The sequence below is a fragment of the Perca flavescens genome, chromosome 12, assembly GCF_004354835.1.
Source record: "Perca flavescens isolate YP-PL-M2 chromosome 12, PFLA_1.0, whole genome shotgun sequence".
NCBI lineage: Eukaryota > Metazoa > Chordata > Actinopteri > Perciformes > Percidae > Perca > Perca flavescens.
The window spans coordinates 19184902-19198278 of NC_041342.1; the positions used below are offsets into that span (position 1 = coordinate 19184902).

The 13377-nt window shown below is 38.2% G+C and overlaps 1 protein-coding gene across 1 annotated transcript; it reads right to left on the reverse strand.

Annotated features, from left to right (window-relative positions):
- Nucleotides 1-2229: 2229 nt before the first annotated feature.
- Nucleotides 2230-11448, reverse strand: dapk3 (death-associated protein kinase 3). Its single transcript, XM_028593104.1, has 9 exons — nucleotides 11246-11448; nucleotides 10360-10457; nucleotides 7707-8067; nucleotides 5610-5739; nucleotides 5377-5425; nucleotides 5248-5274; nucleotides 4982-5134; nucleotides 4817-4862; nucleotides 2230-4096 (listed from the first exon to the last, which is right to left on the reverse strand). The coding sequence occupies exons 2-9, from the start codon at nucleotides 10419-10421 to the stop codon at nucleotides 3566-3568; spliced, it is 1359 nt and encodes a 452-aa protein (XP_028448905.1). The 5' UTR covers nucleotides 10422-10457; nucleotides 11246-11448; the 3' UTR covers nucleotides 2230-3565.
- Between the last annotated feature and the right edge of the window lie 1929 nt (nucleotides 11449-13377).

The window sequence follows — 13377 nt, forward strand, 5'->3', positions numbered from 1 at the left end:
ACATGTTTTGCAAGGTAGTATAATACTGTACATGGGGTCTGCTGGACAAAGCATAGAAATGAGTCAAGTAACTGCAGCAGATAAACGTACATTTTGAAATATAATTCAAAACCATCCTCTAAAAGGTGCTCATATTATGCTCATTTTCAGGTTCCTAATTGTATTTAGAGGTTGTATCAGAAGGTTTACTTTTCAGAAAACACCATACATTTGTTGTACTGCACATTGCTGCGGCTCCTCTTTTCACCCTGTGTGTTGAGCTCTCTGTTTTAGCTACAGAGTGAGGCATCTCACTTCTGTTCCGTCTTTGTTGGGAGTCACACATGCACAGTAAGTACTGCTAGCTTGTCAGTTGCAGAGTATGAGGGCGTGTCATGCTAGCAGCTAGGCGAGCATTATAACGTGTGTTACAAAGTGACGCACGTTTGTCACGGAAGTAAAGGCTGGACTACAATAGAGCTGTTTGGAGCAGTTTGTGAACAGGGTTTTCTCTGGAAGATGGTAAGTCCCTTTGGGGTGGACTTTGGGCTTTTTCACTTTGTAAACCTATAACATGCACAAAAGAAAGATATATAACACAATAAAGGAAAGGGAAAAAGCCAAAAAGCATAATATGAGCACTTTAAAACTCTCAGACTGGCCTCCATCTCTGCCTCTCACTGACTTCCATACACAGACAGACATGATACATCATTCATTAAAATTACAGAATCGATCTTAATAGCTTTATTATTTTATACTATTTACTCTTTTTAAATTATGTATTAAATAAAATTACCATGCGATCACTGAAAAAGAAACCTTTGATTGTATGTGAATTTGCTTACAGGTGAGGGGTCAATAGGGGCCCCAACAACTATTCTTTTTGCCCTGGGGCCGCCTTACTGTATATGGTTATCTGTCCATGCATACAGATTATTGCCCTCTGCTTTGATCCCCAACCATCTCCAGCGCCTTGTTCAAATTTTCATATGCAGATGTAAACATTTATTTATAACACGTGTTGTACAAAACAAATGAGATGTTTATGCTCTTTGGTTGGTCAACGTGAGACTGGGAAACTAAAAGTGCTGTTTTAAAAATCTCCTGTATCCCCTCCCTGCTGCTTTAAAAGGTGCACTATGAGTTCCTGCATGATGACACTTCTATTGACGTTCCAAGTAAATACAAAACAGAGCAAGCTCGCCCTTCCTCCCCATGATTCCATAACTTGACACGACTAACTGATTAACTGTCACTAACTCCCCACCCCCTCTTCCAACCATCTTGTCAGTGATTGGCTGGAACGTGTTTTGTTGTATTTTGGTGCACAGCCTGTGCCTCTAGTGTTTGTTTGACGTTTACGACCCCTGTGTTGTCTCCTGAGACCGGACTTTTTCACAGTGTATTCAAGGGGCAGGCAGCTAGCGGATCAAGGAGAGATGCCTACGATTTGAGACAAAAATGAAATCGCTCTGAAACCATGCAGGAACTCATAGTGCACCTTTAAGGAGAACAACACAAGGAGACCCAATCAAAAATGTGGGGTTTGTTGCCAACTCTACTGGATAACTTTCATTCATGTTGTCTTTCCTGTATACAACATTAAATAGTTTGACAGATAATACTGAGCGTGGTTAAACCTCTCACATTTACATATTACATTTCACATTTTGGTCCTTTTTTTAAATAAAAAAATCTGTCAATTAAAAAAAGTAAGTTAATATGAACATGCAATAGCAATACTACAATATTAAACTACTCACATTGAAAATGTTACTAAAGTAAAAGTATGCAAGTCTTAGTAGCCAAATGTACTTAAAGTATCAAAATAGTAACCTTCTCATAAGCCCATGTGAGAGTATTATTATTGATAAATAAATGTCTAAGCTGCATTTTTACTGTTATAGCTGGCCGAGCTAATTTGAAAACATTTTATTTATATTTAGGTAGGTTTATTCTACAACATATCTAAGATTTTTACATCTGTTAAGTAACCATCTGTCAAATAAGTGTAGTGGAGTAAAAGGTTTTAATTTACCTCTGAAATGCAGTGGAGTAGAAGTATAAAGTTACTCAAGTAAAGTACCAGGAACTCAAAAGTGTACTTATGTGCAGTACTTGAGTAAATACGGAGTTTCTTTCCACTACTGAACAAAAAAAAGGCATAATTGACAAACCGAAGCATACAGAGGTAAGGATGTATTGTTAGAAAAGTTAGTTTCCATACACACAATAACAACACATGAATACGACTTGGTAACAGTGCTAACTTTATTTGAAACAAGCCCAGACAGTTAAGCTCTTTCTTACAATTTATAGACAGAATAAAATAGATTTTGGAACACTGCTATAATCATTTAAGTGCAAATGAGTACATTCCTATACTGAAAAAATACTACTGACTATATGATACACTTTCAATGCTATACATGGGGAATGTGTTGCCTGGATGTGAAACTTATCAGTGGAATGTTTTGAGTTTGCAGAGATGGTCAGAATGAAAACAGAGACACTAAGAGTTACAGTATATAGAGAAAGTTTCCAAGCACACTATTTGGTTTACAAGGCTTATGTGCAAAAGTTATTGCATTAAAAGACATTGAGCAATATCAATGTGATAGAAATGTCATTAACTCTGTGATTTATGAGTGCTCGCAGAGGCAATACGGTCATTCAGTTTACAGGCACTGCAAAGATGAGTTTATACATTCCAAACACTTTATTTTTACAGGTCTGTAAATTCTTTATCAAATTATTTCCTAGGGGGTTTCCTGGAAAGAAACATGCAATTTGGTACTTATTATAGGTAAAATAAAGCTAAATGCTAAATGCTAAGCTAGCACAACCTTGAGTTTTTTTAACCAGCAGATAGCAAGTAAACTGGATGTCCAAAATGTGTCATAATTAGAGGACAAACTATGTGGTTATTTCCAGGAAACTTTCAAGAAATCATTTAGAAATTATTAGGAAGAAAAAAAAATCGCAGATCTGCAAAATAAAGCATTTCACTAAAACATTTGTTTTCTTCTTTGCTAAGCGTTTAATGTGAGCTGCAATTGAATCAGAAATGTAACTGGATAAATAAATACCCCTGACACTATGAGCTGTATGTTGTGAAGCCTTCTCACGTAACTGGCCAACAATCTGAGGCAAGAGCGAATCAGCAGACATCTATGGCTTTTACAGCACCAGGACATTGAGATGTAATGAAGTACTGAAAGATAACCAGGCTAAGAACAATTGCAAAAAAAAAAAAAAAAAAAAAAAAAAGACAAGCCAATATAGTTTCAAATTGCTAATCATTTTGTCAAATAACAGTACGTAAAATCTCTAAAATTATAAATTAACTCATAACACAGGAATTTAATGGGGGAATGGGTTCAACATTTTACCTGTCTGCTTCTTGCTGGTTCTCTCTCAAGCGTGACGTAAAGAGGGTGGAACATTTTTCTCGATGGACAGCAGCAGCACAGCTTATGATGACATCTGACCCACTCAAACTGCACTGTGTGGGACACGTGCAGAGAAGACAGGCAGGAGGAAACTTGAGAATCAGAGTGTCATGATTGGACGTCAGACTGGCTCAGGGCATGCTGCCGAGGCCATCCTTCTCTGCAATCATGGACTTGACCAGCTCCTCCACCCAGCGGACCTCCGAGGCCACCTGCTCAGCCAGGACCTCGTAGCGGTTTTCCAGGCGCCCGTACTTGCGCTTGAGGGCGTTGGCGGCCTGCATGGTGAGCCTGGCCTCCTCCTGGCTCTTCTTGCGCTGGGTTTGAGTGCGCTGCAGCTCTTGGCGGATATGGCTCAGGTCGCTGGAGATGCTCTGGTTCTCCTCCTTGTACCAGCCCTCCTTCTCCTCGTATATGGACAGCAGCGCCGCCACGTCTTCCCGGCATGAGCGCTGATTGCGCTCCAGGTCTCTCAGGCCTTCCTCTGCTGCTGCGATCTCCTCCAGGACCTGGGAGAAGCGCTCAAAGTTGACGTAAGTGTTGTTGGGTGGCATGCTGGAGTGGGACTTGATGGTGTACTCCTTCAGACGAGTGGTCTTCAGGCGTCGGCGCTCAGTCTTGTGGTCTCTCTCCTCCTGGCGGACATTTCGCCTCTTAATCACCTGTAGAGGGAAAAACGTAAAGGTCTGAAATCAGAATGGCAATTTGATAACAAAGCCCGACTGATATTGGATTTTTGAGGCCGATACAAATACTGATATTTAAGAACTTTGTTGCTGTATATCAGTTGATAGTCGTTTTTGTAGATAAACAAACATTTCTGATAAAGATTTCTTAAATTTGCTTTAATAAATAATTTTGCAAACTTAATGATCTCTGGTGAAAAAACTACATAATGGAGAGAAATGACAGATCTTTGGCATACCTGTAGTGCAATTTCTTGTTACTTATCTGCAATAAGCTAATATGTACCAATAAATCGGTCTCGCTCTTTTTGAAAATAATAACCGAGAACACTCAAATGTGTATGAGCTTTAGTAAGTAAGTAAAATTGCCTTATATTGCACTTTTCAAAACAAAACTTAAAACGCTTCCTTATAGAAGCATTTAGCAACACAGTATTAAACACAAGATACATTTCCAGATTCCAAAATTTAGGGGTAAAACAGCAAATGCTGGTCTCCATTTTTAGTCGAGCTCTGTGAACATCCAGTAAATCCTGGTTAGCCAACCTCAGACACTTTATTTTACTATATGGGAACAATAATTTAGAAGTGTACTCAGGGGCTTCCTCATGTAGAGCCTGATAAGTAATAACTCAAATATTATATTGAATTTGAAACTCCACCAACACATATAAATGCTGAATAAAAAACACCCACCTTAATCCAGGGGTGCTGAAGACTATCATCAATCGTCATTCTCTTCCTGCAAAAGAAAATAATGCACCAGTAAGAAAATGACACAGCAGAGACTTCCATATGTCTACAGAACCAAGATTTATCTTCTTTACGGTTGGCCCCAGATCTTTATGAAAAAGTTCGTACTTGGGATCTTTGACCAGCAGACGTCGTATGAAGTCCTTGGCCAGCTCACTGGTGTTGCTGAAATACTCCTCATCAAAGTCGTAGTTGACGCCTGAGATGTTTGTCAGCGTCTCCTGCTTGGTCTCGCCCAGAAATGGAGAAGCACCACTCAGCCTAGAGGAACACAGATAAAAGGATTTGCCTTATAAAACAACATGGATGAGGAGTGAAGTGATTTACATTTCTATAAATGTCAACAACAAGTCGTGATGTGAAACATTACTTACAGGATGTATGTTATTACTCCAATGCTCCTGCAGAGACGAGAATAACCAAACATGAATGAAAACTGTCACATGGGTCAGCGGGTCAGTAGTCAGCTTCAGAGGGAGAAAAAAAACATGTTGACATCTTACCACATGTCCGCCTCCAGTCCAAGTGGCTCATAGTTGACTATTTCTGGAGCTGTAAAGCACAGAGGAATGAACACTTTAATTCAAACCAGATGTGGAGATCTGAAACGCAGCATCCACTTACGTTAAGGTTTAACTTACGTGGGCACACACTTGCACAAAAACAGATTTTTAAAGTGGAACATTTTTACCTTATTTGTGAAATGGATATTCAGGAAGGTGAAACAGGATCTTACCAACAAACTCTGGTGTTCCAAAAATGTTCTTGAATTCATTTCCTGCTTTAATCTGATGAGCAATCCCAAAATCAATCAGCTTGATCCTGGGGTTGGGGACGTTCTTGTCCAGCAGCATGATATTCTCTGGCTGAAAGATAAAACGGTATAGCTAAACATTAGTCAGAGAACAAGGTTTTGATACAGTACACATGGAAACATAAAGCTATGTTAATGAATTAACAGCAGCATAATACTAAGAATTGGCATATGCCACAAACTTTATCATTTGGGAACAAACTGCACAACTGTAGAAAATAAACTAAATGTGTAATATTACAGGCCTACTGGGCAGCCAAATTTAGCAATAGTAGCATTGGTGACCAAAGATGTAGAAACTGGATGGCTATCCATTGAACAGAATTCCTTAAAAGGGATATCAATATCTACTCTACTTAGTCAGCAGGCTCAGAAAAGAATAAGAATTAATAACATCTGGGTCAAACACACACTAAAGGTTTGGAAAGTGCCCAGAAACAGTTAAAGGGATATATAGCTCTATCAAGGACAATGCCCATTCTTGGAAACATTGAGTTTCTCCCTTCGGTGACGGACTTAGCATACAGAAGATGGGCGGAAAAGGGGTTGGTAAATATAAATCAGTTGTTTGAAAACAACACATTGTGATCATTTTCAGAACTTCAAGAAAAGTTTGACTTGCCCTCAAATGACTTGTATAGATACCTACAAATACAACACTACATCACAAAGCACACAGATTGGGATAGTCTTAAAAGAGATTCAACTGATGTTGAACGGTACTTTATATATATATCTCTCAACAAGTGGTATCAACAAAGCATCAAGTATCACACATCTATAAGAGTCTTATGAAAGATACATCAGACAATACCTTTCATATTAAAAGTGAATGGGAAATGGAACTCAATACTTGTTTGGTTGATGATACATGGGAAGATATATGTCTGGCGAGTCATAAAGGGATTGGAAGTCAAATGTGGAAAGAATTTGACTGGAAGGTGAAGATGAGATTTAGGACCCCTCTTAAAGGAACAAGCCGACTTATTGGGACTTTAGCTTATTCACAGTAACCCCCAGAGTTAGACAAGTCGACTTGTCTAACTCTGGGAGTTACGGTGAATAAGCTAAAGTCCCAATAAGTCGGCCTGTTCCTTTAAGGCGTCAAGGTTTAAAAACAATGCCCACAACATTTGCTGGAGAAACTGTGGCATGGTGGGGGGACCAAGTCACCATTCTGGGACTGCTCCGTGATACAGACATACTGCAAAGACATTAAAGAGGAAGTGGATAACATTTTCGGAAAACATGACTGCTATTTTACAGTTGAAAGTACCTTTGTTTGTAAGAAGATGAACGCCTGTCATTCTAGGCCTTGATTTAGAATAATGTAAACATACTGTGATATGCAATGGTTTATTTACCCTGCTTCTATGTAGTCAATATATGTGTTGAATGAAGCGCAACCACACCCTTTTCTTTTTCTTGTTTTGTTGCTTTAACCTCTCCTTGAGAGAGTGTTTGTGGTTATGTATGGGTTTGTGTTGGTATTGTATTGCTAAAATTGCTGGCAATGTTTAATATGGGCAACAAAGTTCAAAAACAAAATATTACAGGCCTAAAAGGCTTGGGATAGATTACCCTATTAAAATGTATGAGAAATATTGCTTGGGATTTGGTTAACAAAATGTCTTTATATTCCTTTATCCTTATTATCCTTTTAAATGTTGTCTTAAAACTATAATTAATTCACACCATTTTCTGGAATTGTTTGACTAATTATTACATTTTTTGTGTATCTTAAAAACCCCAAATATATTCATATTATTGATATGAAAATAACTGTATCACATACCAGTATCACCATGCAGCAAGCAAGTACCGAGCAGCTTGACAACCATGTGTGTCTATAGCCCTGTCCTGTTTTTCACATGGAAAAACCCACACACACGCAAGTGCTTGAAGTACAACACAAACTTCTTCTTACACCTTAACAGGAATCTTGACAAATGTGTCAAATACGACTGCAGGCCCAGAGCCTCACAAACAAGCCGGCTCTTAACCACACAGATCACTAACCTTGAGGTCAAAGTGAGCAATGCGTTTGGAGTGTAGATACTGAACGCCGTCCAGGATCTGCTTGAGAAACTGGGTGGCCTCTTCTTCCGTCAGAGATTCCTTCTCAGCCAGGAAGTCAAACAGCTCTCCTCCGGATACCAGCTCCAGAATCAGGATCACGTCAGTTTTGTTTTCAAAGATGTCGTGCAGGGTAATGATGTTGCTGTGTTGGATCTCCCGCAGGATGTTGACCTCGCGCTCGATCTCCTCGCGGCTCACCCCACGCCGGCTGGAGGACAACCTCCGCTTCTTGATGAATTTGGCTGCGTACTCTATACTTGTGCTCTTCTCTTTACACTTACGAACGATGGCAAACTGTCCGCTGCAGGGAGGCGAAAACAAAGGGCCGTTAACAAAAACAGGATAATCAGAATCAGAATCAGAAATACTTTAATAATCCCAGGGGGAAATTATTTTTGTTACCACTCCAGGTATACAAACAACAAATAAAAACAACATATATTATCAAGACTTTTAACATATATAATAAAAACAAATATACAGTAATAATATATAAAATATGAAATGTACAGTGTTAATGTGCAAATAAAAAAGAGAAATGAATGTCTAATACAGAACTGCTTGCGTTTTTGCATTGTCTTCTGACTGAATTCTTGGCTGCTGGTCAGAGTACGTAAGATATGTCAAAATATATTATATTTGGGAAATGATAACTTGTGATGGACTAAATCAGTGCTTCCTAACCTTTTTGGCTTGTGCCCCCATAGTCTCGTATTGCCAGACCAATCTCCACAGTGCTGTGGCTACACCACACATACATTCTAGGATGTATTTCTTTAAACCAATCACAATCGTCTCCCGATGCAGTGACAGTGGCTCTGCAAAATTGTCTAGGGAAGGAACTTGTATTGGTGGAACATGTGCACCCCAAAAATGCCACATAAAATATCAAATGAGGTTAAATGTTCACACAATACACTAACGTGAGCTGTATAGATTAGCTGGATACATGGTTAAACATAATTTGCTCTTACCAGTGTATCATCGTATGTAAATCGGTCCCAAAACGTCCCAGTCCCCGTAAACATGTTCTTTGTAAATCTTTACAATCATTCCCTGAAAGAACCAAACAGGCCTGTCTGGTTGTATGATCCAAATTTTCTCCAAAACGTGCCATTTTTAGCATGTAGCTTGCTAGCTTGAAGTTTGTTGTAGTTTCCGTAATCGAAGGAAATTGCAGTACGGCAACACACAGATCGCGTGGAAATGTACTTCCGTTGAGCCAGACTAGTGCCCCCCTAAACTGAAGCAACTTCTACTTTTGACCCCTCATCACAGATTATAGTCTCAATGTGGACATGTATCTCATCCAAAATTTGATTTATTTTTCCAGATAATTTCATCTGAAGGATTTTAAGAAGCCTGAAGAGGTGAAAGTATCCAGTATTTCACAAGAAAACGAGTACAATTTGAAAACGAGTACAATTTGAAAACGAGTACAATTTGAAAACGAGTACAATTTGAAAACGAGTACAATTTGAAAACGAGTACAATTTGAAAACTCATCACTGTAACAAAACGTACGTTGTATCAAGCATGTCTGTCTATAATCAAATTATATAAAAAAAACATGTAAAAAAATCTGCCAGTACAGTAAGAACATTTCAACCTGTTTCCAACAGAAATCAACTTGTAACGAGAATTTTCTAGAAATGAGAGTCTGTCTCTGTCTAAAGCCAAGCGAGAAAGAAGGCAGGTCGGTGCACAAGATTGATGAAAAATAAAATCTAACTTGACTGTGGAGTAAATACCTGAAACATCTACATAGGAAACAAGTACAAGTATTCTTACTGCTCTGGAAGAAACCGTACACGTGCAACATACACAAGAGATACACCCACCTATAGACTCTACACCACAGCAGAGGTGGAAAGGCACTTTGAAAGGCATTGTCATAGTTTTGCTGCATTACTGCAGAAAAAAGTAGCTTGGGTAGGAAGGTTCAAACTATTAACATGTGATGACTCAGTCACAAACTATCAAGCCCAGTGTAAAAAAGATATTAAAAAGACATTTAATTTGTTGCTCACACATACTTAAAACATTTTGGCCTTCATCAGATCTAATGTTTTGGATGTTTTGCAGCTCATATCTGAAACACATCTCAGGTAACTATGTGTGATTTGATTACACTGCATGCTCACATTTGTTTTTATTTAAGAACTACAAGCACTGGTAATCAGAAGAAAAAAAAACACATTTGTGTGTGCTCAGCCATTCAGCTTAAAAATAGAACTGCTGCTGCAGCTATCTGATACCTTGCTTTAAAAATGTACTGTAATGCTATGCACGTACTAGCTAATTACAGTTGTTCAATGCCCCAGAGCAGGTAGGCATTTGTATTCACAAAACCCTACAAGTCTGATGCCCTTCAAACGTGGCATAAATGAATAGATCCTAAATAATCAATCACGAAATGGTATATTGGGTGCATCACTGCCCTCCAGGTACTGGAACACCCACGACACGTTGAGAGTCAAGTGTGAACAGTATCTTTTGTTGACACTGACCACAGTAGTGGTATTGGACGGATGTTTTCAGATACAATAAGTTTTTTCAGAGAAGAAAAAGACAATAAATGTGCAGAACATACCTGCCCAGTTCCTCTCCCATCTCATAATACATCTCAACATCCTCTTGTCTGAAGCCAGCCATGGTGTGCTGACTGGAATGATGATGCCTTGAGATTCACTGCAGTGGGATTATATAAACTCAATAAATACTGGCAGTGGTTGGTGTGGACATGATGAGAGACAACACAGTGACCAAAAACACTGCCTTAATAGTAGATCTAAACTGTGACACAAGTTTTTGTCATAAGACAGAATTACTATTTTCCTGAGTACCTGGGCTTATCTCCTCCTTATTTGGCTCGAGTAAACACAGCTTTAGTTTTCAGAGACTTTCTGGCTGATGTCAGACCTGCATACCAGTCCTACTGACATCATCTCCTGCCTGGACCAACTCTGACTCAATTAAATGGACTGAGATTAAGAAACACTACCGAGTATTTGGAGTTTTATTTCTCATTTAAATATTGTTGATATGGCTGGTATATAAAAGAAACACGATTTAAAAAAAAAAACTGACTGTAGCTTATAACACACTGGTGAGCGCTAATAAAGATGCTGAATAGCGACTCGTATGTTAAAAGCAGGCAGAAGAGAACATGTATATACGCTTTACATACATGTAAAGCGTATAGCTACAAACACAAAAGGAAACTCAAGCCACAGATGCAACCTATTAACTTACGTTGAAGGAACACAAACAAATTCAAATGAAGAAATAAAGGGAATCCTAGCGACGGGACACAGCTAACGTTAGCTGGCTAGCTAACGTTAACGTACTGTATAAACACCGGCTTTGTTAGCTACTTCAGTAAGGAAAACATACGATTAATAGCACTGAAATACTGGCAGCAAAGTGAATAATTTACCCAATAAAATGCGAAAGCCTTGCTATAAAAGTATACTTACAGTATGGTTGGCTACGAGTGCTGCATTCCTTTTCAAAGTAGTTGTGTGAATATTCCCAGACTGAATAGAGTGAAGCTAGCCACAGTGAAACACAGAATACCCGTTCTTCTGGTTCAAAGTAAAAGCCATACCAACAGCATGGTTTCCTGAACAGTAAGCAACTCAAGTTTCATTTTATTTATGGTAGCCTACATATGGCACATACACACTTGTTGGTGTAGGTCCATACATCCTTTTTAAAACACTTAAGAAAAATACGTATTAGCCTACTCATGCAGTGGTGAATAAATGCAATTAAGCATACCTTGCATGCTCACATACTCTGACTACATACGAAAATTATGTTTGACCAAGAGCGTTATCGTTTCTGGGAATTTAGGTTTTGTTTAATGACCTGAGTAAAGTCCTTACTTTCAATAACACAAATAGTCTCATGCTTAATCAGATATTTTTCTGAAATCAAACTTCTTAGATGCGTGTTTTTCGAGGAAGAAAAATAAAAAAGGACTTATTTCTTTACCAGAATTATAGATATAAAAAACTGTTATATCTATGATTATGCCACTGCAAAGAAGTATTATAAACAGCAATTAGACCTTCGTGTGGGAAGAAGTATACAGAAAATATAATTTAGTGGTTAACTTAAATGAATACATGAAATGTGGAAAAATATCCTTTTATTCTGTAGGCAGAAATCGCTTAAGTTCCTGTGATGATGGGTTACTTGATGCAGGTAAATACATGGCAGACGGCAGGACCAAAGGCAGGACATATGGAATGACATCATGCTGAGTGAATCAAGCCGTTTTAGTCCATGATTAACAAGATTGAGCATGCAATCTTGCAACAGCAAAGAATAAAGAGGGACTGAAGTAATTCAGAACACAAGAAAGCAAATAACACTGGTTTCCATAGTTAGAAATAATTAAAATATTAATATAGTGACAATATAATTAATAATGTAAATGATCACCTATTTTGTCTATTTGTTGTTTGTGGTTAGGATGCACTAGGCCAATAAAAACCGCTTTTCACAAGGACATGCAACATTTCCAACCTAAATTCGGATGAATAACTGGTTAATCCTGGGTGAAAAGTTATTATAATTTACTAACACAAAATGTTTTACCATATCTTTTGCCAGTTACATTTTCAAATAAGTCAGCACTGTCAAACAGTGCTGAAGGGTACTCAGATATTTTACTTGTGTAAAAGCAGTTGCACAGTGTTTTTCTATACATGCTACGTATTGAGAATTTCACCAAGGGATCAATCATTTCTTAACTTTATCCATAACAATACATCATAATACATTCGTTGATTATACTTCATATTATTAATTTGAATCTGCAAAATAGCGGGTAAATGTTGTATAAATGTTGTGGAGGAAAAAGTACAATATTTGGCTCTGAAATTTAGATTGGTTAATGCCAGAACAACTCATAGACTGCTTACAACATTGCTGTTTTTAAAAGTTCCCGATTAGCAGTTTTACTGGAGGCTGCCCAGTAATCTATAATTACAGTGAAAATCCAGGGTTAGGGATGGAAACCATGGCTGCAGCCATGCAGGCCTTGTTGGCTCAAGTCTGACTTCAAGAGTCCACATCTTTAATGAGGCCTTCTGTTTTTATAATGTAGAATAAAGAAACATAGTTAAAATAAAAAAGTAAATTGTAATAATGAAATTACAATGCAGTACCTTTACATGCACTAAATGGAGAGATGTCAGAGTGAGGGAGCTGCCCATGGAAAGGGTTGGGGGTTGGGTGCCTTACTCAAGAGCACCTTGGCAGTGCCCAGGAGGAACTGGCTACCAGTCCACCTCCATACTTTGGTGTATGGGGACTTGAGCCAGTGACCCTCCGCTATCCCAACCCAACTCTCTACTGACTGAGCTACTGCCAACCCATTTTATATTGTATTATAAAATGTAATATTTTGTGTTTTTAAAGTTTTGCTATACATATTGCTTGTATAATCTATATTAGTATTTCAAACATATTGAATGTGATTCAGTCTGGTGGCTCTTTAAAAATGCAGTTGGGAATAAATATATAATAATATATCTGTAATTTATGTTTTACACCTATGAACTATTCTCCATCTTTAAAAGCTAAACCACGCCTGTAT